The 17,963-nt window shown below is 31.0% G+C and overlaps 3 protein-coding genes across 3 annotated transcripts; 2 read left to right on the top strand and 1 right to left on the bottom strand.

The window, feature by feature from the left end:
* Positions 1–3,272: 3,272 nt before the first annotated feature.
* LOC123913985 (probable WRKY transcription factor 51) lies at positions 3,273–6,036 on the bottom strand. The gene is made up of 3 exons (XM_045964938.1): positions 5,688–6,036; positions 5,080–5,214; positions 3,273–3,543 (listed from the first exon to the last, which is right to left on the bottom strand). Exons 1-3 carry the CDS (start codon positions 5,966–5,968, stop codon positions 3,375–3,377), a joined length of 585 nt encoding a protein of 194 aa, XP_045820894.1. The 5' UTR covers positions 5,969–6,036; the 3' UTR covers positions 3,273–3,374.
* A 4,058-nt stretch (positions 6,037–10,094) lies between these two features.
* On the top strand, positions 10,095–13,210 carry LOC123913984 (ras-related protein Rab7). Its single transcript, XM_045964937.1, has 7 exons — positions 10,095–10,689; positions 10,916–10,942; positions 11,460–11,559; positions 11,652–11,798; positions 12,386–12,466; positions 12,570–12,715; positions 12,967–13,210. Exons 1-7 carry the CDS (start codon positions 10,625–10,627, stop codon positions 13,028–13,030), a joined length of 630 nt encoding a protein of 209 aa, XP_045820893.1. The 5' UTR covers positions 10,095–10,624; the 3' UTR covers positions 13,031–13,210.
* Positions 13,211–15,036: 1,826 nt separating this feature from the next.
* On the top strand, positions 15,037–17,237 carry LOC123913986 (iron-sulfur assembly protein IscA, chloroplastic). The gene is made up of 3 exons (XM_045964939.1): positions 15,037–15,282; positions 15,903–16,121; positions 16,942–17,237. The coding sequence occupies exons 1-3, from the start codon at positions 15,120–15,122 to the stop codon at positions 17,082–17,084; spliced, it is 525 nt and encodes a 174-aa protein (XP_045820895.1). The 5' UTR covers positions 15,037–15,119; the 3' UTR covers positions 17,085–17,237.
* Positions 17,238–17,963: the final 726 nt, after the last annotated feature.

The raw sequence follows: 17,963 nt of genomic DNA, 5'->3' as shown, positions 1-17,963 counted from the left end.
TTGGTTTTAATTCTGGAGCATTCAGAATTGATTCTGGACGTGTAGAATTGATTCTGACTTGTTTGGTTTCTCAAAAGTAGAATTGATTTTGCCTCCAGAATTGATTCTACTTGAAGCTAGAAATCGTAGCTTCTAGAATTGATTTTTACACTCAAATTTTTTGTTCAACTCACTTTTTCATGAATATATCCAAACATAAACCACTTCAGCTTAAAATCAATTTTGGCCAGAATCAATTTTACAGAATCAATTCTACCAAAATCAATTCTCTCCACCGCAGAACCAAACACACGCTTAGTAATGTAATGTATTTTATTTTTTTTTTTTGACAAAGTAATATAATGTATTAAAATGAAGCAAAATGATAAATAGTGTCAAAAAAATCAGTGTAAATGGTCATTTTCGTCTCTAACGTTAAATTGTGACGTTAAATCATTCAAAATTATTGATGCGGGACAAGTGTGAAGGTCAAATGATTTGTTGATGCGTCCTTGAGGACCAACTTTGATATAGAAGATCGTGAGCAACCTTTGTCATTTTTCATCTCTTTCACCCCATGCATCTTGTGTCTCTCCTCTCTCAAAACCCTTCACCATTCTTCTCTCTCAAATCTTGTGTCAACCTTCACCACACATGGCGGCGCATCAGGAGGAATTAGAGAGTACACTACTATTGAAAAATAAATAGACTAAATTGGTCATTTTCAATGGATCTATCTGTATTAAAAAATTATTTTTGTCATATTGACTTTTCAAAAGATAAGATTCATACTTTTTCACATTTGCCTTGTTGATTCCCGTTGTTACTTCATATAGCAGAATATAAGTAGAAGATTACAAGAGGAGGCACTAGTGTAGTGTTTTTCAGAAAATTCACTTCTCAATACACAACGCAACTCCAAAGCTCGTGAGGGCGAATCATCTTCTATAATTGGTCTTTGAGGCACATTAGTAATCTTAAATAACTTAATGTCCTAAACAGAAGTATGCCATCTCTTAGGACAATCCTAGAGTCAAAGATTAATTTATGTTTTTATTTGAGTTGAGATTAAAATAACAGCGCATTACACTTATAAAGACCAAAATAGTTGTTCGTCCATTAATTTTTAGTAATGGGGTTTATGTTTTTTTTTTGGATTAATGGGGGTTTATGTTTTGAAAATGATATACTTTGTCCTGAACTAACAGATGACTAATTTTGATTGATCTACTTACTTCACAATTTATAACCAACAAAATTGACATGATGTTGAAGAGTCGACCTATTTTATTGGAGTTTTGTATAAAAACCACATAATTGTTATTATATAGAAATAAGAATATTGTAATCTTAAAATATATAACCAAGCATAAAAAGAGTGAGCTGAATAAATATTCAAGAAATAAAAGTTATTACTTTTTATCACGTCACAAATACGAGTTTTTGCCCATACTCAATCATAGCTAGTATTTGCAGGAGAATCTGTTGAAAGCAGACGGTTGGTTCTATTTCAAGCAAATTTTTATACACACAGGAGTTAGAGATGAAACTTTTGAAACATAGATAAATTTATCATTTTTTTTTTTAAGAAAAAACAAATGAATATAAACACACTAAATCAATCATAAGTTCATAACACAAAATGTGCTAAGAAAAAGAATCACATGAAAGTACAAATCAACAAAGGTAAGTTATTTATTACTTACTCCCTCTAGTCCTTATTATGAGAAAAAAATTTACTTTTTAAATTATAGAATATTTGATGTATTTTATTCATGGTATCGACTAGATACATCGAATATTTTATGAATTAAAAAATAATTTTTTTTTTATAATACGGATTGGTGTGGGAGTAATATTTAAGTTTAGTAAACAAAAACCTTATTATTTAGGTTGTTTCTTTATTCTTTTTTACCACATTTTGTTTTGTTCTAAAACTAATGTTTAATATGGCTCGGGGACACATAAGAGGGGCTGGACCGAGTGAGTTGAGCGTAGCAAGTGAAAATCCTTAATTCAAACCAGTAAACTATTTGATATATATAAGGATTCGATATTCGAGTTCCGATTATCCCACTTATCAACCTTAAGGTGGAATTTCAAACCACTAAACTATTTGACCAGAAAAAAATTTCTATAGTTATGTTGTAGTCGCAGACTTAGAGCCCAACAACGATGTTCAATTATTTGCAATTTGCATTTCTTTTCTTTTATGATTTTCTGTAAGTAGGTTAATGACTTAAAAATATCGTGTTCAAATCATGTTTCTTATTGTGTCTTTATCAACTAAACTGTGTTTTCAATATATTTAAGTAGATTTAAGCTCGTTAGTACATAAATGGATAAATACAAAGAGAATATTTAAAAGTGATTAAGAGTAAAATAAGATATAACCCAATTTAGTTTGGTGATATTGGCTTGTGGGAGTGTGCTTATTAAAAAAAAAAGTAAAATAAGATTTTTAGTACCGCATGTGTGGGCATGAATACCACACATGTGTGATTGTGTGGAGTATATGTAATATATCTTTTGACCAAAAAAGGAGTCTAATCAATGGATTAATGTTTGTAATGCTACAATTTATAGAGAAGTTTCCCCTGTATATGTTCTGTCAATGTCTAACATCCCATGGTGTTTTTTTTATCACTCCCAAATTATAATAATCCATTGTATAAAAATAAAATAAAATTATAAGAAGAATCCACTATACCATTATAATTAGGGTTGGGAACAGGCCAGGTCAGGCCTTGACAGGCCTAAGCCTGGCCTACGATTTTTTTTCAGGCCTGAGCCTGGCCTGCGGCCTATTAAATGTTATTTTTTTTTTGCCTGGCCTGAGCCTTTTAAAAGTCTGGCCTGGTCTTGTAGCATGTTTAAAAGTCTGTGTTACATTAAAGTTTCTTTATATAGTTTTTTTTAAATAGGCTAAACAGGCCTTAAAAAGTTCACATTTAAATTTTTATAATTTCTACAACATTAAGGAAAAGCTAATAATATGATTAACACAATAATTAAAAACTAATAAAATAACAAATACGATTACGAAAAATAATAATTATTATAAATAATATTTTTTTATAAGATATAAATAATAATTATTATAAACTGGCCGGTCTATCAGGCTTCGTAGGCCTTTTTAGAAGCCTAAGCCTGGCCTATTTATGTAAACAGGCCGTTTTCAAAACCTAAGACTGACATTTTTAATAATCAGGCCAGGCCTGGTCAGGCTTATACAGGCCAGGCCGAAGGCCCCTGTAGGCCGTCTGGCCTATTCCCAACCCTAATTATAATAAATGAAAGGTAATAATATATTTTCATTTCTCATTTTTATATATATCAACATACATTAATTAATTAATTAGTAATTGATCAAAACAAGACATGAACGAAGAGAATTATGCATCAGAATATTGCAGAAAGGAGATTTGGCTACAGTAGGAGGAAAATGGGCTCTCATGGTTGTGCACACCTTCATAAGTTGTTATCACATAGCTTGAATCATCTCTATCTCTTTCCACTCTCTTCTTCACTTTGCATCCCACACTTGAACATTTATAGTAGTTCCTGAATGTCATAATTAATAAATACTCTATTAATTATAATATACTCAATTTAAATTAATACATTATTTTGTAGTACTGAATTTAAAAACTCAATAGATCAGGAGTACAACTTGTTTTTATTTTTCAGAATGTTTAGCCAAAATTTATATATAAAAAACGACAAACATTTCTTATTGACTTAACTTTTTCTTTATCATCTTGCTAACTACCACTATTATAATCGGATCTGGATTCCCTGCTGTTGGGAATCACACAGTTTCACGCTATTTTGCATCTCAGCCATCCATTATCAGATCGGACAGATCAGAACAATTCATTTACAAAATTATTTAAAATAATCACAACCACACGATTATGATCGGACAGTCCCTAGCTGTTACAGCGTCCTGCTGTAACAGCGTCCTGCTGTAACAGCGTCCTGCTGTAACAGCAGGAAATCCATTTCCATTATAATCTACCAAAAATGAAATTTCAAAGTGGGGTCCATTTGTAAAACTTATGTTAAGGCAGAGTAGTCTCTATCTCAAGCCATTATCCCACATTATGATCAGCCGCCACAACATTATACATCCACGTACAGCCTTGCACACCATGGATAGATAGTCTAACTAAAATTAAAGTTCCCTCTATCTTAAAATATACGTAAAAGTTGATCAACAAAAATGAATGGATTTAATCTAAATCTTTAATTAAATACATCAAGTTTCTTAACTCATTTTTCTTATATTTTGGGACAGAGAGAGTACATTAGTAAGATTTGGATTAGTCGTTAAAAAAAAAGAAGTAAGATTTGGATTAGGTTTTGCTGTGCAATCATAGATTAAATTTTAAAGTAGGTTTTGATTTACTTTATAAAAAACAATTAAAAATATTATTTACTAGTTAGAAATTTGAAGTGTCCTAATTTGAACGGGCAAATAGGATTTGTGTGACTAGATCCAAAATTGTACCGCACAAAACTTGAGTCCAACTAGTAAGTGTCTCATATTATATTTTTTTTTACCATCTTATCTAGTATTTAGGGCACTTATATAGTAACATGATTCTTTCTTATTATTGATATGCTATAGTTAACCAATTACACTTGAAGTATAATAAATAAAAGTATATTAATAAAAAATGCTTTATTGATATTATAAATTAATTAACTTGTTCAAGGCAATTGTTATGATTAAGATATGTCACATACTATAAACTAAAACTTAAAACTTAAAACTTAAAAATGGATTCACCGTAAAGCATATAAGAGCACCCTAGAAGCTAGTATTTGTTTAAGAGAAAGAGAAAAACTAACATGTGACTTTAACGTACTTGTTTTTTACAAACCCTTAAGGCACTTGTTAGTTTAATAAATAGTAATTTTGAATTAAAAGTTGTGCATTTATATTTTTAGAAGTCAATAATTAATTTATTCAAGACATAAGTACTATTTAAAGTATCCATAACATGTTGGTATGATCCTTTGTTTAAATACAAAATGAAAGTTTAAGGTAAATAAGAAATAAAGTATATAAATATAGGGTTTTCCTTTTAGTACCTTAGGTTGAGATTGTTCTTCACGATCTTCTTTCCATACTTCCTCCATTTGTATCCATCATCCATAATTTCAATCTCTGATTTTGTTCTAAAAGCTATCTTTGGCCCCACTTCTCTCGTAATCCCTTTTTTTTGGCTGCAAAACATTATTTCACATAAATCCAAAATACACTTTATACAAATGAATATTAATTTGTCATATACTCCATTTTTTTTTTGAATACATATACTCCATACTAATTTATCATATAGAAAACACAACACATAGCAAGTATTCCTTCTATTCGAAAATATAGTTTTTTTTATGTAATATATATTTGGACTAAATTTTTAATGAAATATATCAACCTTTTTGACAAAATTTTAATCAAATAAAAATACCATTTTTTTCGTATATTTTAGGACGAATAATACACAATTGCATTTTCTAAAAGTTTAATATCTGACTTAGATATATAGCGACATTAAAACTTTTAGGGAGAGTTTATCATTCATTTGAATCTCACAGCCACAAAATATAATAAATTAGTCTCTGCAATTGCACACAGTACTGGTTTACACCAAAAAGAATGAACAAGAGGAAAACAAATGAAGGAAGAAGGAAAATACATGTTATTGCTCTTAGAGGTTGCATCATTGAATCCTTGACTAGCATCACTGAATGTTATCTTCTCTAATGATTCATTAGTACTTTGTGATGTTACCTTTTCTAATGATTCAATACTTTGTGTTCTTGATTCTTGATCATGGTGAATATCATCAAACATGAGATAATCAGATAGTTGTTGCATAAACTCATGAGAAGAGGAATTAGGAATCATATGATGATGATGATGAGTAGATTGAGCAAAATTGGTAGTAGCATGAGAGTTTACAAAATAGTAGTCCATTGCATATAGATAAACTTAGTTATGAGTTGGTTGGTGTAAAAGGTAGTGTGTGTGTACATATCATTTTGATTTTCTATGATTATATAGAGTATTTATATTATTATAAAATAATGATACTAGTATCTTTTTAATGTAGAAGGATAAAAAAATGTTTTATCTATAATGCTTTTCTATGAACGATCCTTCCAAATTTCCAATGACCTTCCTAGATGGATTCTATGAAAGTTCCTCTATAAGACTATAACCCACGTGCCCACTATTTTGAACATTTTTATTTTTGGTAAGTCTATTTTGGACATTAATTAATTAAGTCGTCATTATGATGACGTTATTTTAATTATTGAGGCAACTAATTAAAGGTTACTATTTTTTTTTTTTTTGGTGATATAAAGGTTACTATATCTATCTATATATAACCAATATTATTGTCTTTTAGTTCTTTGGATTTAGATATAGATCCATATTTAGCAAACATAATCAATTTTAACCAAATATTGGCTAGTTATCATTCATTAGTCAGAATAAGATTCCAATTTTTCAGAGTCAGTTAGTATATTAGATTATAAAGACTTTTATAAGTCAAATTTTTAGCTGATGGCTTATAAGTATATAAGTTGATATTGGAAAAATTTTGTTTGATAACATTTTTCTACAAATTTAGAGCTTATTTTTATTAGCTTTAATTAACATATAGCTTATCATTTCTTACAAATAAACCACGACAAGAGAATAGTCGTTAGTCCAAAGAATTTTGGAGAGACTTTTAAAATTGAAAATTAGGTCTAACTCAATCATATAAAATTGATTTGTAAGTTGAAAATTATTTCTATTCACTATTTTATAAATTCACGTATAGACCATTCAATGTGAAATTTCTTACGAATATGCGATTTCGTTCCAATCAAATATGTTAAATCGATGTCAACATAAGATGAGAAACTTCTTTACTCTTCTTACTGCTATCGACCAATTTTAAGAGAAACTTTTTTTATTGCCCCATATGAGAATTGCATGGCTGACCGCAATTGAAAATCAAAGTCCAATCCATTGAACAAGTAGCAAACAAGTGGTTGGTAATAATTTTGCTATCTTCTTAAAACATACTGTACTATTGTAAAAGTTGGTATAGAAACTTTGTTGGTATTTGGTTTTTATAACAAACAAATATATAAACACACACATGATAGGTATAAACAAATCTTCAAACTCCAAAGTCTCATTTATTAAGCTTCTTATTAAGCCACCTCTTAATTATGAAATCCCTATCAAAGTAACTTTTACATGACTCAGCATTATTCTTTTGTGCCACTAGTTTAGGGGCATAGCCTTACTTATCAAAGTATAGTTTGTTCAACAATCAGCCATATCTGCAGCTAGGGGTGGCAAAGTGGGCATGCCCGTCCAGTTTAGGTCCGCCCCGTTTAAGCTCGCTTAAAAGTGGGATGGGGCAGGGCGGGGCAACTTAGATGTCCGGGTTCAACAACTCAAGCCCGCCCGTTTATTGGCGAGTTGGCGGGTTGGCGGGCCGGCCCGCCAAATACTTTTTTTTATTTTAATAGTTTGAATTTTAACTTCACAATTCTTACCTCCTAGTTGATGTTAAAAAAAATACTAGCAAATTGCATTGAGAGAAGATTGTGAAGTTAAGCAGGTTGAATTATAACTTCACAATTCCTTAAAATTCTTACTTCCTATTTTTAAACTAACAGAAAATAGGAATAATTAAGAGTTGAGAGAAGATTGTAGAGAATAGAGATAATTAAACTAACAGAAACACTAATTAAGTTAATAAGTAATTCCTTACAATTACCCTTAATTAAACTAACAGAAACATCAACTAAGTTAATAAGTAATTCATTACAATATAAGATAAAAGGATAAATACTAGCATAAAGGGAGCACGACGGCGGATGAAATGAATGAAACAAACAACCCTAATATTGGCAGAAAAAGAAACGTGAAGTTTTATATGAGAGAAAAATATGACTGGATTGAGATTTGGGCTCCTCATTCCAAGCCCAATTTTCAGTAAAAGTAAAAAAATATAAAAAATTAAAAATCCCGCTGGCTAACCCGCCCCACCTCACCTCGCTTTTTAGGCGGGTTAGGCGGGGGCAGGCCACCTTAAGATAGCGAGCCAAAAACCTCAGCCCGGCCCGCCAAAAATGGTGGGTCAAACGGGTCGGCCCGGCGGGGCCCGACCCGTTTTCCACCCCTATCTACAGCACTTTGTAACACAGCTGATGTATCAGCAGTTTCTAGTTAATGAAAGTATGTTTAACCTAAAAAAAACAACCGTTTAGGGGAAGGTTGAGTCCGTTCAGGGTATTATTTTTGTAGGGACAATAATTATTATTTTATTCTTAGAGTGTTTTCCTTTCTCTTGAACAAGGGGGAATTTTATGTTCTCTATTATGGTGCTAATTGAGTACCTAGCTAACATTGGTGTGTTTCCATTTTCAATTTCTTTCTTCCCCGATGAATCCATTTTAGAGTTGGTGATTCTGGTGTTTGATGACGAAATCAATGCCTATTGGAGGTGGAGAAGATGTTAGTGGCTTAACATACCGTTAATTAATCCAAGAACAAAAGTGAATTTAAAGAAATGTGGAGGTATATATAGAGAGACTAGGTGAGGGATACCAAGTATAGAATTTTACATTAATTTTACTACAAATGATCTTCAATATATATAGGTTCGATCTCAACTGTGCACTATTAAATTCCAAAGACATGCGCCCACATCTATGTCATTGTATCCTTCAAAAAAGAAAAATCTATGTCATTGTAATAATAGAAAGAGGAAACGAAAAAAAAAAAAAAAAATTATTAAGGTTATATTTCAATGTTACGAAGTATAATCACGTGTTTTACTTTTACCTACATTCAAGCGACACCACATGTTATGTCTCACACATGAGGAACTAGGACCGTGGCAAAATATTGTGGAGCCAACCACAATCAATGATAACTTTATCAGAATCACCATATCAAAACTGAGAAAGTTTGAGAAACATATATAATCAATCTAAAAATCAATATAACATATTTGCTCTTTTTTAAATATTTATGTCATGTTGGACGAAAATAAACAATATGTCAATGCTCCAAAAATACAAGAGAATGAGACTCTACATCTTTCGTAAAACTTTAATACCACTTGTTAGAGAGAGCGGAAGGATCAGAGATTTGATACCCCTTGTTGGAAAGTTTGTGGAGATTAGGAGAAACAATGAACCAACAATATATCCAAGACTAAAGAGGAGGCAACACTATTTCAACCCAAAACTTTAACGCGTTATGTATAGTCACATCTCTTATATATCTAAAATTTTGCTCATTCATAGTCGATGTGAGATATTACCACTCGCATTTGAAATCCAACCTTTTAATATGTTTGGATTATATCAATTGATTTTGAGTTTGCTTCTTGAACTTATTTTAACTTATTTTAACTTAAAATCAGGATTTGTAGTCTTTAACTTATTTCTTGAACTTATGTTAAGCGATAAGTCAATCGATTAGCTCACGATTTAGTTCAAGTATCTCGATTTATTGCTAGTTATCAAGTTTTTAATTATTGTCCACCTTGTATTGAATTAATTATCATGAATGAAATGAACTAAGTTTGCTTGTGTAAAAAAAAAACCTGTAATTTTACTTTCAATTTTATTGTTCATCTCATTTTTATATAAATATATCCAAATCATTATCTTTAATTCATTTTTGACTATAAAATGATTTTAAAATACTTTTTTATGATAAAATAATCTTGTGGAATAATTACACATGAACAAAAAATAGACGGACAATAAGCCGCGTCGCTAATTTTTTTTGCATAGCAAAATCCAATCTTTGAAAAACTACATTTATAGACTTAGGCGACAAACATTATTATGCTAGAAAGTCAAAAGTGTCAAATGTAAACAATATAAAAACGTATTGATTGTCTAAACATGTTTTTTCATGTTTGACCATTTTTACTTGAAGCAGCTTTGAGATCTCTCCCTCCCATAATCTGACAAGTAAAAAAGCTCCCGTCAAATCCACTACATGATGACAATCCAAACAAAACCATAAGAAAAAAAAAATCTTCAAATTTAATGTAGGCATCATAGTTCCTTGTAAGTATGTCAAAATTAAATAGATAAAATCAGAATTCACACCTAAGCAGAAAAGCATTTCTCAACCATCACAAAAGAAGAAAAAAAAAAAACAGCTATTGTAACCCAACAGATTTAGATCCAACAACATAAGAGGCAAGCACGTATATATAATCCAATTTCAACTTTTATTAAGTCAGCGAAAAATACTTTGTAACACCCTCTTTTTATTTTTATTAAAAAATTATAATATATGCTTTGCTGTCACTACAACTTTGGTTTTAGTTGTCAAAATTCACATGATTCTCACTTGCATCATTCAAAATAAAAAGCTTAATATCATCAACAAAGAAGAATCAAGAACAACTACCTCAATCACGGGATTCCCTTTTCTTTGCAACCATTTTTATTTTTTTACTTTCCTTATTTTTTTTTCAATAACGTACTTCATCATTCATTGCTATTGAAAACAGCAAAAAATTGTTCTTTCTGCTTCTGATAAGTGCTTTTGAGTAAAAAAAAAAAAAGTGCTTTTGAGTTTTGAATCTCCAACATGGATATTTCTAGTTCACACAGAAAGAGAACTTTGCTTAAGGTTATTGTCCTTGGAGATAGTGGGTATGTTGTAAATTTTTCTTTAATTCTCTCTTTTTTTTTTTTTCTTTTTTTTTTCTTTTTCATTTCCAAATATTCATTTTGTTTTCTTCTTCATATGCTTCTATGTTATTTTTATGAGTTCTTATTTATTTATTTATGAGATTATTGCTTCATGGAGTTCTTATTATTATTGATGAATGTGAATTGAATTTTGATTTTTTGTTTTCATTTTGATTTTTATTTTCAGGGTTGGGAAGACATCATTGATGAACCAGTATCCATTTGGCATTTTCAATAAAACAGAAAAAGAAAAAAAAAAAAGAAAAAAAAAAAGTGAAACTTTGTTATTTTTTTGATGTTTCATTTTAGATATGCATTATTAATTCCAAGTCATTAATTTTTTTTTGGAGCTTTTCAATATTTTCTTTTTTGTTCCCTTTTTTTAAACGACAAAAAATGATAGATGAGTTGGCAATCCTTTGCTTGTTGGGAACAGTGGTTAAGTCTAGCTGGCAACAGTGGCAAGTAATGATTGTTGCATAATGCATGTTCGAAGTCACGTCGACACCGTATTTTCGTTGAAGCTCTAAATACTGATTATACAGAATTCATCGTAAATCTAAATATGCATTAAAATTCGTGATGTGATCGATGAAATTTTAACGTAAAGTTGAATTATTCAAAATTTGGCTTTTTATTTTTCACTGCTGAATTTGTGTATGATACTTGGATTATAATATGAAATTTTGTTATGGAATTATATATTGTGGAACATTAACTTTTAAATTTAGATATGTTTATAAAAAGTTTAGCCAACAGTATAAAGCCACAATTGGTGCAGATTTTGTTACAAAGGAGATATTAGTTGATGACAAACTTGTAACTTTGCAAGTGAGTAATTTAAATTTTCCTCAATTTTTTTTTTAGTACTTTTTATTTTTATGAGGTAAGAGAATGAACAAAATTTTACAATGTTGATGCAGATTTGGGATACTGCAGGACAAGAAAGGTTCCATAGTCTTGGAGCTGCATTTTATAGAGGGGCAGATTGTTGTGTTTTGGTATATGATGTAAATGTACAGAAAACATTTGATACATTAAACAATTGGCATGATGATTTTCTTAAGCAGGTTTGTGTTTTAATTACATGCTGTTTTTTCTTTTTCAAAATTCTACATTTTTTTGTCACGTAGTTTAGTGACTAGAAATTTCACCCTTAAAGTAGATAAGTGAGATGTCCGGCGTTCGAACCCCGACCCTTATATATAAAATGCGATGTCCCTGCCAACTGAGCTAAGCTACAAAACTCTGCTTTTTTATTTGCATAGTTGCTAGTTTTTTTTAAGCGAAAGTAGTTTGGAGAAATGTTTTAAAAAGAGATCCAACCAAGAATCGACCGGTTCTTCAGTTTTTTTATTTATTTTTTTATAGGCTTTTTCAGTTGATTTGATCTCAATTACATTGCAGTTGAATCGGATTGAATTGCATTTGGATTCTTATTTTCATTATTTTTTATTTGTCACCCGATTCAATCATGGTTCAACGAATTGAACCATGATTTGGATGTCGCATTGCTTCAATTTGTGGTCCTCATTTTTTAAAGTATTGATTTAGAGGGTAGGGCCAACTAATTTGAGTATATAATACTTTTAAAATTTCTTGCTTATAAAAAATTGCTAAACTTAATCTTAATCATGTGATGTGAACTTGATCTCAGGCAGATACAGGAAATCCTGATGCATTTCCCTTTGTATTACTTGGGAACAAGATTGATATAGATGGTGGAAACAGTAGAAGGGTATGTAGATAATTAACCTTTTAATATTTTTTTATGAAATGTTCTAATTGAAACTTTTACATTTAAAGTGTTCACAATTAATTAGCCTTTTTAATTGTTGCAGGTTACAGAGAAGAAAGCTAGGGAATGGTGTGCTTCTAGGGGTAACATACCATATTTTGAGACTTCTGCAAAAGAGGGTTACAATGTTGATGATGCATTTTTATGTGTTGCTAAAGTTGCATCAGAAAATGAACATGATTTAGATATGTAAGTATCTAACTTTCATTTTAATTTCTTGGACCACTTAACAAATTTTAAATTCAAAATTCATGCTTCTTCTTATTTTGTTATAATTTATAATATATTTGATCTAACGAGCTCAATCACTATCCTCTGTCGCGCTTCATCAACTCCAACCGTTGATTTTGGTTTACGCAGCATAGGACAGTCTTAGCATGAGCTCCTCGGATCAATATTGATATATTATGTTGGTGGCTAACATTGATATTTCATGGCAGTTATTTTCGCGGAATATCTGAAACCCCTTCAGAATCAGAACAACGAAGTGGTTGTGCATGTTGAAGTTGGTCAAAGATGAATAAATTTTAAGGAACATAGCTTTGTTCTTTGGTACAGTAACTTTAGCTGATCAAGTTGTGTTTGGTTCAGGTTCTATGGGTTTCAAGAATGGAAAACCCTTCTCTGTTTTTCTTTAGGTGAAATTGTACTTTTTAAAATTTGTTGAATAAAATTATTTTGTAACATTTTTTTGTATATTGCAGCTGTAATTAGTGTACAATTATATTATATACTTTATATTTTATGCATTACATTTAGACAAGATGATAATAATTTATGCCTTTATCAGTACGTTTTAATTTTTGATTAATTGTCATACTGTTAATTTTTTTTAGAGATTAATTTATGTGGAAAAACTTTTTTACATATTCAAATGATCAAATTTGATGTTAAAAAAATAAATAAAAATACAATAAACTTTCATGGTGTATCACTTTTTTGGCATAAATCAGGCACCCTTTGTGTACAAACGGGTAGCAAACTCTCCCTAAGAGTTTTGTTAGATCCAAACGGGTAGCAAACCCTCCCTAAAAGTTTTAACACCGGTGGTGCATGCCCACGCCAGAGATCGAACCCAAGACCTCAGTTAAACTAGAAGTTGAAAAGACTTGCATCATCTTATCTAAGTTCTCTTAGGTTCCATCATATGCAGTATCACTTTGTTGCACCAACTTTTAAAATATTTCAATAAATATTTATATAATAAAATGTGGAGTATTGGATGAACCAGCGGTGATTGAATCATAACTGAGAAAGATAAACTTTTATAACATGGCAACTCAAAGTTTGTGTTGCGATAGAAATATATTTCATGTTTGACACACCTGAAGTATAGGAGTAGACACGTTACTACTTGTGTCTTGTTCAGTTTAATGGATTGGGAGCAGAGATCGAACTCTAGACCACTTAGTCATACAGGCTCTGATATCATGTCAGATATGTAAATAATCATGAAGATTCCTCAATTAAAGAATTAAATCAAGACAAACCATTGGAAAATAATATGTGTGAATGCATTGCCTTGATACATGGAGTAAAATCAAATAATACTCATAAAAACTCTCAATGAGTTTTCCATATATATTAGTACCGTTGGTTTTATACTTAGCCAAATAATAGTCATAAAGCCACACTTATGATATTCCCTTATATGTAATAGTACCGTTGGCTTATGCTTATAAATTGTACTAATAGTGTATCACACAAAAGCAAGCAATACAAGTATCTCACGTTGAAACAATTCTTTTCATTTCAATATCATTATTTTCATTTTCATCAAGATAATCGATTATCTCAAAAGCTTAAGCTGTTAGGATAAAGCCACATCAATGATTTTATATTATTTCTATCGGGGTAACAGATTCATAGTCCAAATCCGCAAATCCAATTCGTATAAATTAAAACTCATTTTTTTTAATTAATACATTGTTTAAGACTTATAATTCTAATTTAATTCAAGTGCTAAAATTTATTATTGTAACATCAAATTAATCTAATGGAACATGGCTTTGGCTCATTGGATTGGGCTGAGTTGTAATCTATTCTGGCCTGCCAGCTCCAAGTTGAGAGTTGGGCCATGAAATTTGGTCGGAGGCTCGGGTCTCATTGTCTCTAATGGGGCTTTTGCCCCTTTATGTATAAAAAAAAATTATTATTGTAAAATCAAATCTAAGTATTGTAAATTAGTAATATTTGTGAAAAAAATGTCATGTCATTTAATTAATAGTATTACTTTTGAAATTTTTTTAATTTTTTTCTCGTTTTGGTAAAAAAAAAAAAGAACTTCTGAATTTACTACTGTACTACTACTCTGTCCCAAAATATAAGGGAAAATTGGTCAAAGAAAGTTGATGTATTTGGTTAAAAATTTAGAGTAGATACATCAACTTTGGTTGACCAATTTTCCCTTATATTTTGGGACGGAGGGAGTATTTTGGTTTGGTTAATTTTGCAGTTGGGTGAAAAATGAAGGGCTCCAATAATTGCATCGAAATGAAAGTATATAAATGAAATTGAGACGTTCACGTACTACGTAGGTAATCGGTGTTTGTTTGGCGTTGTTCTCTTCTCTTGTTTCTCTACAAACAAAAAAATGGCTTTCTCTGCAATTTCTATGCACTGCTCTCCCCAATTTCTTCGCGTTCTTCCTCAATCTCATACTTCCATCTCCTCACGATTTTCAACTCCATCTCTCAATCGCCGTTTTACTCCTAAACCTCTTTCAATTCGATCACTTTCCGCTCCTGCTGCTTCTGGTACGCTTTTTTATCCCCTTTCATTGTTTATTCGTTTATTATCAACAATTCAACTACCTTTTTCTGTTAATCAACATGAAAATTATTAGATTAGGTTATTGCAAATAATTCATTTCCATGTAATTACAGAGCTGATTAACAGCTAGATTAGATTTTAGTACTAATTCCTAATTATTGTGCATAACCCTAGCTCACACGAAATCTGATAAATTTAGTTAGTTTCTTTATTAACAATTATGTTTATATTGAGAGAACCATAACTAGACATTATTTTCATACATTAAGATTCGGATTATGGATACACTTGTTGATTTAAGTGGCGATGGGTTACTTGGTTTCCCTCAAGTAAGGTTTCGGATTTTCCGGTCTTGTGAGTTGCGAATGAGAAAAGTAGATGCTAGGAGAGTTTTGTTTTGCTCTCTTGTACAAGTCTACTTGGCTTGACATGGATTAATTGGGGTTCATTGTGACTTTTGATACCATCTCCATGGGTCTAAAATGAAAAATAATCGGAGTGCAACAAAATACTTTGGTTTTTGTTATGTACTAGTATGCACTATTTTGATGTTTTGCGTTCCACTAACCACTTGTTCAACGTTTACTTTCATCCTATATTTCAGCTGCACCTGCATCTGGGGCTGTGGCACCTGCAATTTCGCTTACAGATAATGCACTGAATCACTTGAATAAGATGAGGTCTGAACGGAGTCAAGATTTGTGTTTAAGAATAGGTGTCAAACAGGGTGGATGCTCTGGTATGTCATACACAATGGATTTTGAGGACAGGGCTAATGCAAGGCCAGATGACTCCATCATTGAATACAAAGGTTTTGTGATTGGTATGACTGCACATTCTCTTTCTCATAGTTAACATTTTCAATTCATAGGGCTCTTTCTCTCTCTTTTATTTGACAAGCTTTAGCTACATTCAATATCTTCAAATGCAATACAGGTTCTAGTATTCATGAAAATCTTAATTGTGGTTTTATTCAGTGTTTTTTTTTTTACCTTTCAATGTTGGTATAAGTAACTGGGTTAAGGCTTTTAGTATGCATCAATGCATCTTTGTACTACAAATACCTAGTTCTTTTCTTGAGGAGAGGGAGGGATTCAACCAAGTACAAGTGTTATCAAACTAGTATTTCAATGGTAATAGAAACCAAGTGGTTCTATTTTGATTTAAACATCTTCTCTAATAGGAATTAACTAGTTTTTCTAGAGACAACTTTCAAGTTGGTCTATCATACCCGTTTTTGCTTCATGTATTAAGTGTAATCAATTTTTTGGTGGTTAACTAAGTGTAATTATGCAAGCCAGCTGCTAGCACTCTGTTTGTTCTTCGGGAAACAAATTTAACTCTTAAGATTTGATTGAAAGCCTGGTCCCTCCACATTTTCTTCTTGGTGCTTTTTAAAATTTTGTTTACTGGTTTTTGCAGCAATTGGTAGTTGAACAGTGTTTAAAACTTTTTGTAAGGTCGCACTTGGTTTGCTTTTACTGATACATGTATATGGCGACTTTGATGGAGGATGAGACTTTTTCTTTTATGTATTTCCATTATTAATGTGTCAGCTGCAGCGCTCCATGTTTCAATTTTTGTAAAGACAACCTCTTTAAATCACTGCATGACATATTTGACTTCTCCATTTGTTTTTGCAGTTTGTGATCCTAAGAGCCTACTATTCGTATTTGGCATGCAATTAGACTATAGTGATGCTCTGATTGGGGGAGGCTTTAATTTCAAGAACCCTAATGCGACACAAACCTGTGGATGTGGTAAATCCTTTAATGCAGAGATGTAAAATCATGTTTATAGACAGTAGTTACAATACTAAGGTAAATGTTTCAAGCAATACATGGACTAATTATAGGATTGTATTACCAACTATTACATTATAATAGTAATTGTCAAGAAAAAAATTATGGAATTTGTTTGTTATTCCTATTTCTGTTGATGTTTGTTGTGCTGCATCAGTTTATTGTTAAGGTCTATAATCACTCATAGGATCTGTTGTATTTATCGTCCGAAATCTGGTTGTCAGAATATAAATACTGAATTAGCAGAACTACCAACTACTGAACCACATTCTCTCTTGATGGATCGATTATGGCATTAGTGGTGCACTAAAACATCCATAATCGATCCGTAAAAAAAAAAATTCAATAATGCAAAGTACCTGCTGAATTGCGAAAGAATTTAACCAACAAGTGTGTGGTATTTTATGCAATTCGTTACAGTTGGTCCATAAAAAGTAATTGCCATGTGCTCTTTTCTATAACATTTTCATGGATGTCGTAATAATATTGTAAGAGAGATCTTTTATCTCCTTTCATATGTAAATGCTTAAGGTAAGACATTTTATTGGATCATTGGGGCTTTTGGACATGAATTTCTGATTTTGTGTACACTTGGGAGAATGAACCTTTTTTTTTTTCCTGGTTTTTCGTACATCATCCAGTGAATTGAAAAGTGCTTATTTATTTGCAAATTCTTGTTGAACGGTTTGTGACTTCCCTCGTTCCTCAAGTACATGGTGTAAACATCGTTTGTTACATAATACTAATCTATTAAACTGATGAATTAATCATATAATTGTGGTATGTAAACCAATTGTATAAATTTCAAACAATAACAATCATATACTTCTATATACAAATTGGACAACATCTGTCAACACCGA

This window comes from Trifolium pratense, linkage group LG3, assembly GCF_020283565.1.
Source record: "Trifolium pratense cultivar HEN17-A07 linkage group LG3, ARS_RC_1.1, whole genome shotgun sequence".
Lineage (NCBI taxonomy): Eukaryota > Viridiplantae > Streptophyta > Magnoliopsida > Fabales > Fabaceae > Trifolium > Trifolium pratense.
Note: the sequence above shows the minus strand (reverse complement) of the source record. Positions and strands in the feature narration are given on the sequence as shown.